The 21,038-nt window shown below is 40.0% G+C and overlaps 1 protein-coding gene across 1 annotated transcript in view; it reads right to left on the reverse strand.

The window, feature by feature from the left end:
• Nucleotides 1–9,753, reverse strand: part of myo10l1 (myosin X, like 1) — a 73,282-nt gene extending 63,529 nt beyond the window's left edge. The window contains exon 1 of the mRNA XM_062996881.1: nt 9,574–9,753. Within this exon, the coding sequence (XP_062852951.1) occupies nt 9,574–9,594 (21 nt within the window). The 5' untranslated portion in view covers nt 9,595–9,753. The remainder of the gene's footprint in view (nt 1–9,573) is intronic.
• Nucleotides 9,754–21,038: the final 11,285 nt, after the last annotated feature.

Genomic DNA, 21,038 nt, shown 5'->3' on the forward strand with positions numbered 1-21,038 from the left:
CGATGTTTGCAGTCTCCCAGTCACCACTGATGAAGTGCACAGTTATACCGTTATACTGAGGTATGACTCCACAGATTGATCACAGGTCTGTAGTAGAAAAGACTTTATATATCCAAACTTCCAGCTTGCTTCGGTGTTGTTGGTATAACATTGGTATAGCAATTATCTGTTAACACTGTTTTGCTAACGCTACCTGGTTAAAAAGTGAGCTGTATCTAATCTGCACAGCGCTCCATATCGCTTTTGTCGGCGAACAATATCATATGATTTGCTGCCTATTGAAGCCTACAGCTGTTGTATTAACTGTGCTACAGTATGGCAGTATATGAAAAAACCATACCGTACGAGGAATTAAAGCCAGTATACCAAATGTACCGAATCATACCGCCCAGCTCTATATGAGACACTTCAAAAGTAGTCCATTACAAGTCCATTTTGTTCTCTTTCCTTATTATTAAACATTATTTCCAACATTATTGTACACAAAGACACTGTTTGGGTCCATTTGCCTTCTGAAAAGGAGGGGTAAGTTTAAACCAATATATAGTTATTCTTACATATCTACTTTAAACCTAATGAAACAGGTCTTTGTCAAGTTGGCAATGAACAGTTGAAAGAAGTAGAAGAAGAAGACATTGATGTGATACTGTCTTATCAGGCCTCTGAGAAATGGTCCAAACTAGTAGCCCATAAACACTATAATCAACGTCTCAGTGGCTGGGATAACATGGAAACCCACACAGCCATTTTGGCTCTAATTAGTAGAGTAACCATAGAGAAAAGTGCCCAAAATAAATCAGGAAACTACAAGCTGCTGTTTTAATGAGGAAAGGTGTTAATTACAATGACAAACTATCATTTGCTAAAAGGAGAAACCCTTGTACACTATATGAGAGAGAAATGAAACACAACACCCAGAGTTCTTAATGTGGCAGCACTTTTCATGTGTCCTTGATGATTTCCCTCACAATTTGGGGGTCAATGGCATCAAACAAGTATTCAAAGCCCGGATTTCAGAAGTACTGGGCTATCGTGTCTCACCACTGTGGCACCCAGGCACCCTTTCCCACAATGTATATGATTTCAAAATAGTAACAGCTCAAGTATTAAATTTAGCTCTTCAGTAAAACAGTACGTAAAACATTCGTCTTCCAGCCAGTTAGTCAGCAAATATAAATAACTGCTTGTGTTCTGAGAAGTGTTATTAGAATAATAAGTAGTTTTGTTAGCCTGTCAAGCCAAGCCACAGCTGGTTTAAGAACTTGACAACCAAGTTCTCGGAAAGAAAGGGAAACCTTAAAACAAGCCCACACTAACTGGCACAGCACACACCCAGTGGTTTTATAATGTGGGGCCTGCTCTGGAAAGGCAGAGAGCTCACTCCTCTCTCAAACTGGCTGCCTCAGCTGTGCCTGTCTATATGAGACAATTGTGGAGCTTGAAGGCAGGATAGCTTTATTGCAGCAGATTAAAGAAGATGAGGGCTTTCTTAACTCTTCATTAGCTACGGTGAACGATTCTGCCAAAGCAGCTCCTCTGGACACCACTGCTCCACAACCAGAAACTCTTTCCTTCCAGGCCACAAATCCATGGCCACAAATGGGCACTCAACCACACTGGTTCCATCTTCCTCCCATCTTCACAGTAACAGTATGGAGTCTGACTGCATATTAAATTCTGCTCATTTAGATCTGTGGGAAATGTATTTTTTCCAAAATAATGTAGATGAATTACACCATGTCCAAATATAAAGGCAGACGTATGTTTATCATCTCACAACAACTACACAAACATTGTTAGGAAAAGCCACAAGATATGGACTGCATCTTGGTTACTTAATCAGCATGTTCAGTTAGCACCTGTTTGTTAATCTACATTCTGAATGTTGAACTAGTTCTATTCATATTGTTTTAGTTTACCCCAATATAAAGCAGGAAGGCTGTGATTTGTTTTATATTTAAAGGGACTATATATGCTTGTTGGTTAATGGTTAATCATTGACTTATTACAGTAGAATATAACTTTAAAAATGCATCACTAATTCCAGTTGTTAAGTCACAAAAAAGAACAGGTGCAGACATCCCTAAAATCCCAAGACTACAAGTTCATGTAAACTGTATACAGTGGACCCTTGAGTTAAGAACGGTTTACCATATGAACATTTTGGGCTACGAGCGATCTTTTTCAACTTAAAGTACAAACAAATTTCGGATTACAAACCGAAATTCGCGAACAAGTTGGCTCCGACCGTCTCTCTCTATATATATACAGTGAGCAAACACTCGGACAGCGGATGGTGTTTTTCCAGTGTTTTCTTTATTTTTTGTAAAATTCTATATTAAAATGTTGTTTATTACAGGAAAATATACTTGTATTTATAACAAAAAAAAGACAATTTAAGACATTAGCAAGGTTAGGTAAGGGGGTGGTTTGGGAGGTCTGGCACGGATTAATTCTATTTACATTATTTCTTATGGGAAAAATAGGTTTAACTAACGAACATTTTGACTTAAGAACAGCCTCTACTGTATAATATTCCAAAATATAAACGTCTTCCAAATAAAGGTTTTGTAAATAAAATATTCTTGCCTGGTACAGGGGTAACTGGCCTAAAAGGTCATTGAATGGAATAGATTGGACCGTGGGCACTTGGGTGGCACACACTCTAATACTCCAGCATTCCACTACAGAGACCTAAATCACAAGTTCAAGTCCTGAGTTTGTGTCTCACCCATCAATGAGAGAGGGAAGGCTGGATAGGAAATTACCTTAATGCCATTGCAACAGCAACCCCTGTCTCATTCGGGAACTGGCACAAGCAGTGGAGGAATACAGAGAAAGTAGCATGTTCTTCTGTAAGAACTCCCCCTCAGGTTTAAATACGAGGCCAGCGGCTTTACACATGTCAGAGAAGGCGGCTCAGTGGGTAGCACTGTCGATGTCGATTCCCAGGTGTACCGGTCCGGGGGCCTTTCTGTGTGGAGTTTGCATGTTCTCCCTGTGTCTGCAAGTAAGGTGAATTGGAGATACAAAATTGTCCATGACTGTGTTTGACATAAAAGACTTGAACTAACGAGTCTTGTGTAACGAGTGACTACCTGTCCAGTCATGAATGTAATCAAAGTGTGTAAAACATGACGTTAAAATCCTAATAAATAAATACACGTCAGAGGAGGCATTTGCTAGCCCTTAGCCTTCCTTGACCAGCAGGGTGTCATGCGAATGGTACCGTTCACCAGACAACAAAGGGTAATACACTATACTAACCACACACGCATGCACTTCCTGTAATCATAAACACAAAACAATCAAGGCCCAGATAAAAACAAGCTTCTACAGACTGGTGGACAGAGCAAACACACCCACACTGAGCAAAGCTGTAAACAAATCACACACACACACATGTTATACCCTACAACACCTACAACAACAAAACAGAAGGAATACCCTGCATACCAAACACACAGGAGGTAAAACTCAAAATTCTTAATTGCATCAGTTTTTGCAGTTTCATGCTAAATTAAGATCAATAAACAAGACATAAACAAAAACGTGAATGCTTATTAGCATATGGGAAGTTGTAGCCTAGCCGTTAAGGTGCTGGACTAGTAAGCAGAAGGTTGCTGGTTTAAACCCCACCACTGCCAGGTTGTCACTGTTGGGCCCTTGAGCAAGGCCCTTAACCTTCAATTGCTTAGACTGTTTACTGTAAGTCGCTTTGGATAAAAGCGTCTGCTAAATGCTGTAAATGTAAAAAGCAGACTTATTAAAGGTACTGCCTTCACTGGCAAAAACTGGAACTAAACTTTTTATGTGATGTTAGTCTCTCACTGTGGATAAATTTTACTCAAATTTCAAAGGTTTAAACCGAATTGGAAACTGAACTGCTTCAATTATGAACAGTTTAAGCTCACAGACAGATGACCTTATGTTCCAAATTCATGCCCATTATTATATAGCCCACCTGCAACTGAAACAGCCTCCACTTTCATAGGACAGCTGGTCACATTATTTCGGAGTGTGTCAACACTACTAGTGTAACCCACGTATAGGGTCTGTTCGGTATAGCCCTTCCAGGTGCTTGTCTCCATATCATACAATGGTAGATGAGCTAAGGCATTTAGGTTGCTTTATACCACTGGAGAGTCGTCCGTCAACAAATAAATACCACACAGGATGTGAATGAGAGGGAGATGACATCCAGCGCATCAAAATGCTAGTATTTACAGAAGAGACTGTCCAACATATCGTGTGAGAAATAAACGGTTTAGGAAGTATCACATAATACGGCTCTCATTGCACGATACGGCTCTCAGTGAGACTCTTGGCTCTGGCAGGTGAAAAGAAATGCCCGCAAATGTGCACTTGTCAGGGGGGTGTATGACAGGCTGATTCTCTTCTCGGTCAACGTGGGGGGGTTGTAGCAATAAAGAAAGTTACAAATAAGGAATTGGACATGACTATATTGGAGGGAAAATGCAACAAAAAAAGCTCCCTCTCTTTTTCAAGATTGTTTAAGGTCAAGACCAACACAACACCAAGACAATTACCACTTGAAACCAAGTCAAGACCAACACAAGACAAAGACCTATACGAGATTATAAAGAAAAACATATAACACAAGCAGAACTAAGTAAATATATATATTTACTAAGTATATATATATATATAATATTCATTCCAATATAATATATGCAGTTCCAAGGGACCATGGAACGCATTAACAGGTTTCCCATACATCCTTATGGGAAAATAATACCTTGAAACTCAATGCCTTTTAAACTAACGTCACTCCCAGAACCAATTGATGCTGAGTTTCAAGGTAAAACTGTATTTGTTATAAATTAAAACAAGCCAGGCCCTATAACTGTTTTTTTTTCACTGAATCAGTACAGATAACTGGGAGTGTGTAGCCCTCTATCACCAACTAATCGTGTGATGTGAGACCCCTCACTGGTTTGTGCATTCCTCTATGATCCCAAATTAACAACTGCAGGCAACAACTGCTAGTTTGTTTAGTGTGCAATGTTTACAGAGTTTTTTATTTGTTTTGTGTGTACTCGACTTGAGATGACAGGTGTATCTTTTTTGGTTTAAGCAGGGATGATACTTGGTTTAAAAACACTGAAAACAGTGCTTAAAGCAAAGAGGGGGTATTCAGATCATACAGATATCCATACAACAGACAGTATTTCCACTCTTGCTGTAAGTATCATAGGTCTGAAGTGTTGAATCAACCTTTCTGAGCAGCAACAATGTGACCATGGATAAAGAGAAATAAATAAATCAAGGTACACATCATGTGACTGCAAAATCAAGTTATAAAATTAAGAAAAATTGCAGTGATAACAAATCAGGAAATGGGAAGCAGATAAAAATTACAGCAGCATTTTAAAGCTTACATGCTTCAGTACATCTGAAAGGTCCTAAATTTAGGCCATAAATGCTTAGAGGCATTGGCTTGTCAGATCGCCCCAACGGTGAAGTGTCACACCACATCATGGTCTGTTTTTATCTATTGGGCAGTTGTAGCCTAGTAGTTAAGGTATTGAAGTAGCAAGCAGAAGGTTGCTGGTTCAAACCCCCCCACTGAAAGGTTGTCACTGTAGGGCCCTTGAACAAGGCCCTTAACCCTCAATTTCCCCTTTAGATAAAAGCATCTACTAAATGCCAAAAATGTTAATGCATTTCTAATAGCTAACTATGGTCAGCATTAGGTATTGCACATTCAGGAGCATCTCATTAATCTGAGCCACTTACTCATTCATGTTAAGCAGGTAAAATTCCTTCACAACAGGGAGATGTTAGCACAGTTTCAAAGTTAAAAGTAAGACATATTTTTCTCTATATTTAAAGCAATAGCAACAAACTATTATGGTTAATCACACTGGTAAAAGTGTGGGTTATAATGTTTTTTTTTTGTTTTTTTTTTTAATATTTTTTCCCCAATTTTTATCCCTCAGTCTAGTCGTGTCCAATTACCCTGAATTTGTCCTCTATACTGATTCGACCCTTCACCGCTGACTGAGGACACCTCTCAACTGACATGCTCCCCCTCCGGTACTCACAGTCAGTACAGATAGTGCATTTTTCACCTGCACGAGTCAAGTTCATACACTTGACGGGCACTGTGTATGGAGAGCCACACACCCATCAGCATTATTCCTCAGCCCGATCAGTCAGCCAGCAGGGGCCGCAAGTCGCACCAGTTATGAGGACCTATGATCCGACTTTCTTACCCTCTAACCCTGAACAACAGCCAAACGTTGTTCACGCAGCCACCCAGCCTAGTTGGAAAGGCAGAGCTGAGATTCAATGCGATGTATTCGAAACCCCAACTCTGGTGAGCTAGCGTACTTTACCGCTGCGCCACCTGAGCGGCGGGTTATAATGTTTAAAATAAAAAATAGTTATGATGAGTTATGATGGCATTTCAGAGCACTGTTATGACAACTAGAAGCCACTTTGGCATTTTAGATGCTTATATGTTTGCTAATCTGGCTTTTTAGAAATGGCAGATGACTGCACACTTAAGCATTAAAAAGTCGTGTGAATTATGGATGGAGAGCAGTAAACACAACTGTCTATAATTACAAAGTACAAAGGATGCATTTACATATGTACAGTGTATCACAAAAGTGAGTACACCCCTCACATTTCTGCAAATATTTCATTATATCTTTTCATGGGACAACACTATAGACATGAAACTTGGATATAACTTAGAGTAGTCAGTGTACAGCTTGTATAGCAGTGTAGATTTACTGTCTTCTGAAAATAACTCAACACACAGCCATTAATGTCTAAATGGCTGGCAACATAAGTGAGTACACCCCACAGTGAACATGTCCAAATTGTGCCCAAATGTGTCGTTGTCCCTCCCTGGTGTCATGTGTCAAGGTCCCAGGTGTAAATGGGGAGCAGGGCTGTTAAATTTGGTGTTTTGGGTACAATTCTCTCATACTGGCCACTGGATATTCAACATGGCACCTCATGGCAAAGAACTCTCTGAGGATGTGAGAAATAGAATTGTTGCTCTCCACAAAGATGGCCTGGGCTATAAGAAGATTGCTAACACCCTGAAACTGAGCTACAGCATGGTGGCCAAGGTCATACAGTGGTTTTCCAGGACAGGTTCCACTCGGAACAGGCTTCGCCAGGGTCGACCAAAGAAGTTGAGTCCACGTGTTCGGCGTCATATCCAGAGGTTGGCTTTAAAAAATAGACACATGAGTGCTGCCAGCATTGCTGCAGAGGTTGAAGACGTGGGAGGTCAGCCTGTCAGTGCTCAGACCATACGCCGCACACTGCATCAACTCGGTCTGCATGGTCGTCATCCCAGAAGGAAGCTGACGCACAAGAAAGCCCGCAAACAGTTTGCTGAAGACAAGTAGTCCAAGAACATGGATTACTGGAATGCCCTGTGGTCTGACGAGACCAAGATAAACATGTTTGGCTCAGATGGTGTCCAGCATGTGTGGCGGCGCCCTGGTGAGAAGTACCAAGACAACTGTATCTTGCCTACAGTCAAGCATGGTGGTGGTAGCATCATGGTCTTGGGCTGCATGAGTGTTGCTGGCACTGGGGAGCTGCAGTTCATTGAGGGAAACATGAATTCCAACATGTACTGTGACATTCTGAAACAGAGCATGATCCCCTCCCTTCGAAAACTGGGCCTCATGGCAGTTTTCCAACAGGATAACGACCCCAAACACAACCTCCAAGATGACAACTGCCTTGCTGAGGAAGCTGAAGGTAAAGGTGATGGACTAAACCCAATTGAGCACCTGTGGCGCATCAAGTGGAAGGTGGAGGAGTTCAAGGTGTCTAACATCCACCAGCTCTGTGATGTCATCATGGAGGAGTGGAAGAGGATTCCAGTAGCAACCTGTGCAGCTCTGGTGAATTCCATGCCCAGGAGGGTTAAGGCAGTGCTGGATAATAATGGTGGTCACACAAAATATTGACACTTTGGGCACAATTTGGACATGTTCACTGTGGGGTGTACTCACTTATGTTGCCAGCTATTTAGACATTAATGGCTGTGTGTTGAGTTATTTTCAGAAGACAGTAAATATACACTGCTATACAAGTTGTACACTGACTACTCTAAGTTATATCCAAGTTTTATTTCTATAGTGTTGTCCCATGAAAAGATATAATAAAATATTTGCAGAAATGTGAGGGGTGTACTCACTTTTGTGATACACAGTATATGTATAAAATAATCATTATCTAGATATATCCAGATATAATCCTGGCACTTGAAACATGAAATAACTAAGTGGTCCAACAATTACTGTCTACTGGTCAAAGAACAGGCATGCAGCAGCACAGACAGCAAACTGCACTTAATGTTAATTGATTTGTAGGTTCTGCAAGAATTTATGTCTGTCAAGTGCTGGCTAAATGCAGGTTCACCTGTCACATACTGAGCGTAAAAATGAGTAGTAGTTCTCCTGCTCCTGTTTTGCTTGCCAGCTCTTACCATGTTTTATAAAGCTTGCTTTATATGCATGGTTAGTGGTTTTTTGTATTTTTGAACAACAGAATATTACTGAATTCTGCTGCCAAGATCATCCAAGATAAGCATCTGAATGTGCTCTTTTAGATCCATTAATGTGTCTCTCATTTGCCAAATTACCCCCCCTTTGGCTGTAGGACCTTGAGTATGATACCTTTCAACTAAACTGTTAATTAGATTGCATTTCCACATCAGGCTTTTAAATACATCTGCAAGGCCATCTACTCTCCATGCTTCAATTCTCAACCCCCTCTCCTCAATACGGACCACTGCTTAGGTCAGAAACCACTCTAATCTCGAGAAATATATCATTGTGTGGGTTGAATGTATGGTTTGAACAAGCTATCGCATGTGACTGTGATGATGTGACTGTGATGTTAAATCTGGGAGAGAATGGTGGACTAAGCCTGTGTGAGAGGAAGAAAAATGATCCATCCATGCTGTTAAACATCCATGTTGATCTGTGATGTGGGTGTGAACAGCAGAATGAGACTGATTTTCAGAGCACCTTTTTCACACTCATTATCTGTGTGCATACCCATATATAAGTGTATTGATAATAATGCATGCAGATGCACTTGCTCTGTGATATATGTACCATAATAATAAATTGCATCATCAAAATGTATTCACAGCAATCCAACTTTGTCGTGTGCATATTGCATAGAGCATAACTTAATGACTTTTATAATACATGTTTATAATGTAAATGTATAGTTATTTACAGTGCATTCATATTAATCCAGCTATGCAATGCATATATGCACTATGCATTAAGAAAATAAAAATGCAAAACACAAGCATGCATTCATGAAAATACACATACTCTGAGATGTTTCTCATTATTTTTAAAGTATATCATTTGAAGCTTGTCATATTGCCTCTGCATCATATTGTTGAATGCATGCCAGCCTTAGGACCAGCACTGTACGCTATTGCATGTGTGCATTCGCTTCTAAAAATCATTTGCAAACTACCACAGGCGTATTATTTAGTACAGAAACAGGTCATCAGAACTGAAGGTGTATACATTAAAAAAATGAGATTACCCCTGCAAAGAACGCATCCATCCTTCTGCCACCCTAGAGGCCGCCGAGTCGATCCTGGTTTCACCCAATAAATCACACTGATGCTCGGGTACAGGATAGTGAGAAACAGACAGCCAGACAGGCGGAGATCACCGGTTAATGTCCGGCACGCAGAACTGAGAAGCAAAAATCATCCACGCTGTATTTTGACCTGCAGCCCAACAATCTCCAGGCCAGAATCAGGACGGTTGCCTTGCCTTTCCTTCCTTTTCCCCGTCAGACCGCCGCCTTCCTCCGGTGTCCTCGGCAGAATGAAAGAGGGGCGGTACGTCAGAGCCAGCCTCCCCCTTCAAACCTGCTCAGCACTCCACCCAACACCACCAGCAATATGCCCCTGCAGGATATTATAATGTTGCCTTCAGTGTAAATCTAGCCCTAATCATGTCTTAGTATCATAAAATGTTTATGGTCCCCTACTATGCAAAAAACGTCCTCTACACTGTGCAGACACATGCATTTATGATGTACAGTATATACAATTAATGTTGTATATGTTTCATATGCAGTTGTCAGTGTAGCATCCTCTGCGCATGCTCAGCAGTCGCGTTGCTATGGTAGCGATGCAGCGCTGGTAAAAATCAGGGTTCAAAAGTATAACATGAAAAAAATAAGCCTATAAATACACGTTAAAACATTAAAACCTCTCCTGTATAATACATAGTGAGTGGCTTAGTGGGTAGCACTGTCACCTCACAGCGAGAAGCCACTGGGTTCGATTCCCAGGTAGAGTGGTTCTGGTCCTTTCTGTGTGGAGTTTGCATGTCTGTGCTGGTTTCCTCCCACAGTCCAAAAACATGCAAGTGAGGTTCATTGGAGATACAAAACTGTCCATGACTCTGTTTGACATTAATCTTGTGTAACCAGCAGTGGCGGCTCCTGCCAAATCTCCCAGGGGGGGGTAATTGTTGCGATGATGGCCAAGGTGACCCGTTCAATGGGTAAATTAAAGCTTAAATAATTAACATCTTAAGTCATCTGTCAGTTTTCCCTCACAAATAACTTTGAACATGGAGAGAGACCAGCTTTACCATTCATCATAAAATTAAGTAAAGCCTTCACACTAACAATTTAATTCAGTCTTCAGCAGATAGCATTTTATTTTAGGTGCAGCAGATCCAGAATAAAGATTGGCATCGGGGGTGATGTGCAATGAATAAAGAAGTACAATTAAACAATTGGGGAGATACAATAAGTGCAATCACAATTCACAATTAAAAAATTACATTACTTACTTGTAATTTGCTTGTAACTTATATGATCCCCCGCCCCCCCCCCCTTTGTAGATGCTTGATGTTTAAATTTGGTCTGGGTGGCCCTAATTCTTTAGTTGCTAATTTATCCTGATTACTACGACGACTGAATGGCATTTCCCTGATGGAGTTGCTCCAAACTGAGGTAATGGTAGTCATGGTGACGAGATCGCGACACCAGGTTACATGTGACGCAAGCACGTAAGTGCGAGCCCTCCCGGAAACCATTCAGAATGTATTGCAGTGCCTGCAGTTCGAAAAAAAGAGCCTTAACATGAGAGTCTATGAGAGCAATCCGGGGCGATTTTCAGTCAGACTGAAATCTCCCCAAAAGGGGCGGTACTGTACTGAACACAACTCGACGCTGATTGGACTACGATATTCAGAGGCAAGAGACTGTCCAGAACAGTCACAGCTGTGATAGAAAAATGTCTTCCCTTTCACCCTTTGGTGGTGCGTCGTCCGATCGCCCTAAGGAACGAGCCGCCCCTGGTAACCAGTAACTACCTGTCCCTACATGAATGTAACCAAAGTGTGTAAAACATGACATTAAAATACTTATAAATAAATAAACCTACAAATTCAGCTACAAACTACAGACACTAAATCAAACGTCATCTATAGACATCTAAACCTTTCACTGTCTTTGGAACACATGTGACACTGTCCAAAGTCAATCAAGCTTTAAATCACCATGAGCTTAAAGTCTTCAATGCAAGAAAGCAGCCCCTGATGCTAAAGCTCATCTGATGTTTGTTGCTGATCACAGAGATAAGAATTATTGGCCACTTGTTAAACTTGCCTGAACGTAAAAAGCAACAGTGACATGAAATCACTCACTGGGACAGACAACATTTTACAGAAATGGTACTAAACACCTTGAAATTGCATAATGTGGTGTAAGAAGCACAAAACCTGGACCTCTGAACAATACAAATGATTATATGAGACACATTGTCACATTGACTGCTGGGGCGGCACGGTGGCTAAGTGGGTAGCACTGTCGCCTCACAGCAAGAAGGTCCTGGTCCTTTCTGTGTGGAGTTTGCATGTTCTCCCCGTGGGTCTACTCCGGGTGCTCCGGTTTCCTCCCACAGTCCAAAAACATGCAAGTGAGGTGAGTTGGAGATACTTAAAATTGTCCATGACTGTGTTTGATATAAACTTGTGAACTGATGAACCTTGTGTAATGAGTAACTACCGTTCCAGTCATGAATGTAACCGTAAGTGTAAAACATGACGTTAAAATCCTAATAAACAAACAAACATTGACTGCTGTTGAAGTTGCTAACAGTACAATTTTTTGCTGTAGAATTTAGATGTATGAGAGGGAAGAGCTGGTTGACAGATCTATATAAAGGTACATGGTTAAACATTCTTCCTTTAAGGTTTCTCAAAAGAAGAGCAGGTTCTACTTCTCAAATTAGCTCAGATAAACATTCAACAACTGCAGACATTTGAGCTCTCAGCCTCAATGACTATGGAATGTTATTGTTTGTTTTGCTTTTTTAGGAAGAGCACATGGACACTCACTCACACACTAAGCCCCAACAGGTTAGCATTTAATAAGTAAGGTTTTCTCATCATTTTCTAATTTAAACATCAGCAGCCTGAGGCCCAGGTTACATAAGAAAAGCATCACAGAAAGCTTTAAATCATCTTTCCCATTTTTTTCCCCAGAACTTAATGGTTTTCGGTTACACTACAATAAAATGACTGACCAGAAAAAAATGAGTTTGCAAAATGATCAGTATCAACAGTGTACAGAGCACATTAGGAATTTACATTTCATGATTATCTAAATAAAGGGTGTATGTTAAACTGATGTTTAGCAGCTGGTTGGCAAAAGTAATCATTAGGACTCTCTCATATAGTGCACTTCACTATCAGTAAAATCATTATTATAAAACGGATAGTTCCGGTCCTAAAATCTGATTGGCTGAGCCGCGTTCGAAGCCGTTGTAAAATCCCCGATATACGCACACCTATGACCACCTCACATCATTCCATATTCATACGCCACTGAAAAGAAAAAGTACAAACTTGGTTGAGCACTATTTTAAGTCATGTACTATACATGGAAATGTCCAGATTAATATAAACAGTAATCCTAATCATTAAGCGGGTGTAATAGTGTAATAGTGTTTGTGGAGGAATGTTTATTGCAAATGTTACGTTCGCCCTCATGTTGCCTAGCAACACTGTTAACGGACTACCTGATTTCGCGGAAGAATGCTTTTTGTGTTTTTGTAAAATAAAATCGCAGTAACGTCTCTCGTGGCTTTTGCTTTAATAAACCAAGCTGTGCATGCACACATTTACAGTATTTATGGATACCCTGATTTTCTTTATCAAAACACTGTGTGTGTGTGTGTGTGTGTGTGTGTGTGTGTGTGTACAGTACACTGAAATTCTTTTTTTGCATACTCCAGCTTTTTTGAAAGTGGAGGTCAGAGTGCAGGGGCAATTATTGTATAGCACCCCTGGAGCCAAGGGGGTAAAGGGCCTTGCTCAGGGCCCAACAGTGGCTGGATAGCAGATCCAGGATTTAAATACACATAAATCCAGTTGGTAACCCACCGCTCTACCCATTAAGCTATTACTGTCCCAATAATAAGACTCAAGAAAATCTGACCTTTTGCACAAAAAATGACAAAAATGTATGTATTATCTTTTTTACTTAAGTTGTTATGCTGATTACATGATTTTTAATAAAAAAAAAACGTTATTGAATTTGAGAAAACTTTATCTGCCACTGTTTAATCATGTACGAAATAAAATAAGGCGTTCATTTAAAACCCAATAAAAAAACTTTATTTTCCTTTAAACTTCAAATACAGACAGTATGTCTTAGTGTCATAAATAGTGTCAAATATTTTTCCAAACCATCTATTGATTTGAAATGGCAAAAGTCTATGTACATATCTGGATATTCATGCATACATGAATTTCAGAATGGAGTGTAAGAGGGAAATTAGTCACAGGGATCCCCTGACTACAAGATTTAGGAACCACTTGTTTAAACTAGCACATTAATATTTCTAAGCCTTCTCTTTATCTACTGCCTTCAAAGAAAAATAAATGATTACCACAGACATTTTTACAGACACTCACTACTCTTTTATAACAGAAGTCTAATGGCAGTCAGTTTAAACCTTTTAGAAATGATTCTACTTTTGCAGATGGGAAACTTATTAACTATTAATAAGTCAGACATTATTACCTGGCTACTCCAAACTGCCCCTAGATCTTAGTGAGTAAATGTGTAGTCCTGTTTTACAAAGTGATGCCCTGTTAAGGGTGTATTCTCAACTTTAAAAAAAATTTCTGGGGACACCAGACTTACCACAATCATGGACAGTATAATTTGATTATTACAGACAAATTAATATTGCAAATAAATTAATTAGCTGTAATTTAGATGAACACAAGTCCAGCTGTGTCTCAGAGACAGTGTCTATGTGCATTGTGCAGAGGACGTAAAGGTTTCAAGCTCAAAACACATAGGCACGGTTCATAAACCTCAGTCTCTTTGTTTTTTGGAAGGCCTCTTATGTCCTGCCTCCCACTGTGCATGCACACCAGTGTCAGGCCTGACTTTATGAAGGAGACAGGCCCCTTCTGTTGCTTTTAGCTGAATGAAGCGCTTTTGTCTCAGACATGTGCCTGGAGAGTCACATGTGCCGGCTTTCTTTTGCTTTTATTCTCTCAGTGACGACTCTATGCAAAATGAGGAGCTCTACTTCTTGATTACCAGTCACCAGATGCTCTGCTTTTAATCAGCCTAAAGAAAAAGATTTAATTCCAAAGTTATCACTTGCCAACTGTTAGAAATAGCAGGCCCAACTGGCTGGTCAGGGTAGTGTATAAATGCTGTATAGAGAATTGGCAAAAATTGGACATTGTGTTGCCACTACTTGAAATATTTGATGTTTTTTTGGGTTTTTTTTTTTTTGGAATTTAATCATCTCTGTGACTGTTTTTTACCTTGTAAACAATCTTGTGGTCTAGAGAAGGTTTTCTTCCAGAATAATCCTTATTTTGTGTTTAGGAGTTTGAGATTTTTTCAAGTTTATTGTGTTTTCATTTAAATATTAAACATAAAAATTACACAGTAAATTTGTGTAATGTAAAAAGTTTGTCTAAATTTCAGGTAACTTTTTGACATGACTGCTTAATTTCTCATTATTAATTATAACTGTATTTAATTATACTGTATTAAGGGCTAGCTTAACTGCATCCATTAAAAGTAGATGGAAATGGGGACCCAGGTGGTGCAGTTGGATATTCCGCTAGCACACCAGCACAGAGTTTCTGAACTCCTCGGTTCGAAACTCGACGTTGCCACCAGTCGGCTGGGTGCCATCTGGCGGGCATAATTGGCAGTGCCTGCAGCAGATACTAATTGGCCACTGTATCTGCAGGGTGGGGGCCAGACTATGTATGTGTGGGTGTATGTGTGGGTGGGTGTGTGGGTGTGTGGGTGTGTGGGTGGGTGTGTGGGTGTGTGGGTGGGTGTGTGGGTGGGTGTGTGGGTGTGTGGGTGTGTGGGTGTGTGTGTGGGTGTGTGGGTGTGTGGGTGTGTGTGTGGGTGTGTGGGTGTGTGGGTGTGTGTGTGGGTGTGTGGGTGTGTGGGTGTGTGGGTGTGTGGGTGGGTGTGTGGGTGTTTGCAGAATTTGAGAAGAAAGCCCAAAATGTCACCTTATGTTATTAAGAGATGTTTTCCTTTCTTGCATAACACCCATAAGCCCATGGTGATAACTGTAGACCATAAATGTGGACAGAATCATTGATGATTCAGCATGCTCTAATTTATGGCAAGTCTGTTTTTTGGTGGTTCTTGGATTAGGTACAAATCATCTGAACAAATTTTACTCAGTATACAGTCACAGTTTGAGATTCCATTCAGACCTTGAAAAATAGGTGCAGTCAAACTATCCCTATTTCATCAAGCACATAAAAGTCACCAGCTATCTCTAACCATAATCACTAACATGGAATTAGCAGACCATACCTCACACTTAAGTGACATTATATAATTCTATACACCTTCAAATCTGCTAATCTGCTACATCAAAAACTTGCTTGGTGTGTATTAAATTAAATGAGTAAATATAATTGTACTTAATTTGTTTTTGTTTGTTTTTCTGTGAAAAAATGTGCCAATTATTCAGTCACAGAAAAAAAGAACGAAATGATTGAAATCCCAAGACTGTCAAAATATATATATTTTCTTTATATTACAGTATAATTTAACAAATTAATTATTCTGGTCATCCCAAATTCGTTTTCTGTAAAAAAAATTTTTTACTTTTGATTTGCAATAATAATAAAGCACAATTAAGACCACCTTGAAAAACCTATTTTACTACTTTTTATATGTACGAAGAAAAATAGAAAGGAAATGGAGTAGAATACTTTTTTTAAAGGTAGTAACTTCCTTTATAAACTAAGAGACAAAACACCTCCTGAAAGTCTCAGAAGAGATGCACCAAATGAGTTCAGAGAAGTAAAGAAATGGTTGTTGATGTGCATTTGAAAATACAATGGGCATCTGTGTGGCTGCGTTAATGGTAAAGTAGAGTAGTCTAGATCTAATGTGGTACTGGTATTTAAAAGCCATGCACAGTAGATTATTGACAGGCAAACAGTGGGAGGCTGATGTCAGGCCTAAGGGCTTGTCTGGTTCTCTTACAATGTTCTCTCTTACATAGTAACCACGCCAATCTTCCTTTTTTTTCCCTTCTGTTTACTATAAATTGATCAATTATATAATTGTTGTTTGCATCTCTGTATTTTTTAGCTGTACTTATTCCAACCTAAAATACTAGTGTTATAGTGTTGTTTAGCTTTAAGACTATGCTTTTAACTACACTCCTATCTGACATCTCCTTAGATTTAAATCATGCTGTTGTGTCTGTTCCCAGTATTTGATCAATACTGCTGTTCGTAGGGTGGAACGTAAACACATTACTGTCAATCAGGAAGCACCAACCAGTAGCAATAACTGTACATCTTAAAGGGGAATTGTTGTAAATCAGTCAAGGCAAAAAACCCTGTAAATAACAGCATCCAACTGCCAGCAAAGTTACCGGGCATTTGTTTTATTTACATGGTCCCTTTTTTATTCTGATAGGGGCAGCATAAAAAGTTTAGCGATTTAAATCTTTCTCTTCTTCAGGAGTAGAAAATTTCCAATAGCAGCTGTAAATTAGAAAGTAAAAAAAAACTGTGTTTTGTGCCCTTTTCTGACCCCATTCAACTCGTAATAGGCTATATACACCTAATTAAGAGACTATTGTGTCTGCATTGCATTGCTGCATTACCACACCAAGACAAATTTAAACAATGTAAAGCCAGCATTCAGGATGTGGTACTTAACTGTCGTCCAGTTTTATTATTCATTAGTTTTTTCATCATTACCTTTGTGCCACTCTTGGGTCCACCATGAAATTTGGGTCTGAACCGGCCCAGTGACATTGTAGCGAGTGACATGTTAGCACAGCAGATAGGGTCTTTATAGTCTCAGGTTCCAGCCTCGCCTTCAGTCACTGAATATAAAGTATTTCCATGTTCTTCTCATGTCTTTATGGCATCCTCTGAGATCTCACACCCAGGGGCAATTTCAGAGTAACCAATTCACCTTCTGCATGTTTTTGGGAGCTTTAAAGAAGTTTAACTTCCCACCCACATGGCCAATTAAGCCTGATGAATGCCTGGCCCCGCTGAAGGCACACCTAAGCTTCGAACTTGGATTTCAGCTGTGGTGCCACTAAAGTGATATAACATGTTGTTTTTAGTCTGGTTTTAGATATAATCAATAAATTGACGTGATGAGTTCCTGTGTATTGATTCTTGTTAAATTAATGGGTTTTTAATGACGGAGCAGTCAGTAATTTATCCTTCTGTTAAGTGCTACTTTGTTTCTGGTTCAGAAAGTGCAGATATAATGGCATTGTAAGTGACAGACAGGTTGATTTTAAAAGTTAATTATTTTCTAAATCAATTAAAGTTCTGCTAAGGGTATAAAAAGTGTATTGGAAGTAAGAAGTCAACTTGTGTAGTTGCTACATAGAATAAATATTGCAGGGAACAAAATGGTTTACCAAAAATAATTGATTCATTCATTCACCCTTATTCATTGTAACCACTTTATCTGGTTATGGTTGCAAGGTATACTAGAATCTATCCAAGGAGAACTGGGTACAAAGGGTGATGTACACCATGGACAAGGCCACTGTCCTTTACTTATTTTTTCAGAAATACTTACAAGGCAATTTAGAGCCACTTATTTACCAATTTGGGTAGAAGAGAGCCCATTCAACACAAGAACTTAACAAACTCCGCATTGATGATAACAGAGGCTTAAGATTAAACCTGGGTCCACAGAGCTGGTGGCCCCAACACTGACCTGCTGCATCACTGAGCCACTCAAAGAAGAATCTAATTCACATATTTTATTAATTCATTTTATTTTATTAATTTGCCAAGACATACATCTTATGATCTTCTGGTTTACTTCTTATGAGGATAATGTAGCCTAAAAAAATAGATGTCTAGCGCCCAGGTGGCGAAGCGGGATTTTCCACTAGCACACCAGTGCTGAGATTTTGAACTCCTCAGTTCGAAACTCGGCATTGCCACCAGTCGACTGGGCGCAATCTAGCGGGCATAATTGGCAGTGCCTGCAGCAGACACGGTTCTGGCAGGGCGGGATGCCCGGACTATGTGTGTGGGGTCTTTAAACACTGTGTGAGGACCCTGACTGGCAGATAGAGAGGCGCCTGTGCAGAATGCATAGGTAAAAAAGGGTTCCGCTAAAGGCTACGTGTGGGTCGGAGGGGGCGTGAGCAGCAATGTACCCACCTCAACTGCAATCAGGGATCCCCCAGCAACGGAAGACAAACTGACTACGCTACAATTAGAAGAAAATGGACAAATAAAATAGAAAAAAAATTTAATAATGAATGTCTATCTTACTCAAAATGTTTTATAAATGCATGTCCACATTGTTATATGTATTTTCCAAATTATTACATTGTAATACATAATGATTTTTTTGGTTTATTCATCCTCAGGAACCGCTTTCTCTTCGGTTCAAAGCATACCTTAAAACAAGGTACAAGGCATCTTTATCTTAAAAATAGAGACCAGACGCATTGTGCATCCCTGATTGCGTTCGAGGAGGTTTTATTTTCTGCTCACATGCCCTCTGACACGTGCGCAGTCCTAGCAGAACCCTTCTTTACGCTCGTGCTTCTGCACAGCACCAGGGTCCTTGCACAGGGTTTGAAGACCCCTCCCACTTAGTCCAGTCATTTCCCCAACCAGCAGACACAGTGGCCAATTTGTGTCTGCTGCAGGCACTGCAAATTGTGCCCACTAGATAGCGCTCAGCCAACCGGTAGCAGAGCCGAGACTCAAACCAGGGTATTCAGAATCTTGATGCTGGTGTGCTAGCAGAATATTCCACTGCGCCACCTGGCCGGTGTGTATTTAAAAATTCTTGTTAAAATGGAAGTGTAACTAGGGCCTTTAGGGGTAATGTCAGTCTTAACAGCAAGATTGGCTTTCTCATGCAACAGGATGGGCTATCAATCAAAAGGTTGGGGATTTGAATCCTGACTTGCAGCCACTGTTAGGCCCTTGAGCAAGGCCCTTAACCTTCTTGGCTCCAGGGGTGCTGTGCAATGGCTGACTCTGGTCTCTGACTTCGGCCTTGAAAAAAAAAAAATTTCATTGTACTGTACATGTGTATCTGTGTAAATGACAAAGGCATTCCATTTAACCAATTACCACAAACAAACTCCAAAATCTTATTGAAAGCCTTGTAAGAGTAGTAGAGGCTGTTAAAAATAGGAGGCAACTCTACATTATTGGCTCCAAATGGAAAAGAATATCCAACAAACTCATGGTCGGGTGTCCTTATACTTCAGGACTCATAGTGTATGTGTAATATGATAATGAATCATATCCCTATAGACATTTAGTGACCTTAAACCTTTCAATCCACAATATGATAAATGTCTAACACTATAGTATTGCTGACCTTTAGTGCAGCCTGAATCTCACAGCCTTTTCAATCTAGTAAAGCAAAGACATTTCATTTGATTTATTTACCACTCCAAGACGAACAGGAAATTAATTTAGAACAACCATTCTGCATCCTTCAGATCTTTGGAAGACTGCTATTCTGCTTCCTGCCGTTCCCATGACAACACCAATTGTATAGGTGTCAGTAGGGTGCATCAAGCATTCCTGTATAAGATAGTGGGCAATGGGTAATTGAGAAGGAGAGTAATGCCCCTAGAGTAATAGCAGATACCGGAAATGTATATGCACGTGTCTATGGTTTCCTGCAACTAGCAAAGGCTCAATTTAATTAAATCCCCTCAGAGGAATGACCTCATCTGTAGTTCCTGGAGCCTAAAACAAGGATCTCCATTTTCCCGGACAGGACAGCCTGGCTTACCTCAGTAACAATAAGACCTGTTAGATCTGATAGGGGTTATAAATTGATGTACAATAATGGTGTTTGCACAGTACAGCCAATCAGATAGCAGCCATACAACTGGTCTGGCTGTAACCAACCACAGGGCAGTAAAATCACATGTACAGTGCCTTGCAAAAGTATTCAGCCCCCTTGAACTTTTCAACCTTTTGCCACATTTCAGACTTTAAACATAAAGATATGAAATTGTAATTTTTTGTGAAGAATCAATAACAAGTGGGACACAATTGTGAAGTGGAACGAAATTTATTGGATATTTTAAACTTTTTTTAGAAATAAAAACCTGAAAAGTGGGGCGTGCAATATTATTCAGCCCCTTTACTTTCAGTGCAGCAAACTCACTCCAGAAGTTCAGTGAGGATCTCTGAATGATCCAATGTTGACCTAAATGACTGATGGTGATAAATAGAATCCACCTGTGTTTAATCAAGTCTCCGTATAAATGCACCTGCTCTGTGACAGTCTCAGAGTTCTGTTTAAAGCGCAGAGAGCATCATGAAGACCAAGGAACACATCAAGCAGGTCCAAGATACTGTTGTGGAGAAGTTTAAAGCCGAATTTGGATACAAAAAGATTTCCCAAGCTTTAAACATCTCAAGGAGCACTGTGCAAGCGATCATATTGAAATGAAGGGAGTATCAGACCACTGCAAATCTACCAAGACC

Source organism: Trichomycterus rosablanca, chromosome 6, assembly GCF_030014385.1.
Source record: "Trichomycterus rosablanca isolate fTriRos1 chromosome 6, fTriRos1.hap1, whole genome shotgun sequence".
Lineage (NCBI taxonomy): Eukaryota > Metazoa > Chordata > Actinopteri > Siluriformes > Trichomycteridae > Trichomycterus > Trichomycterus rosablanca.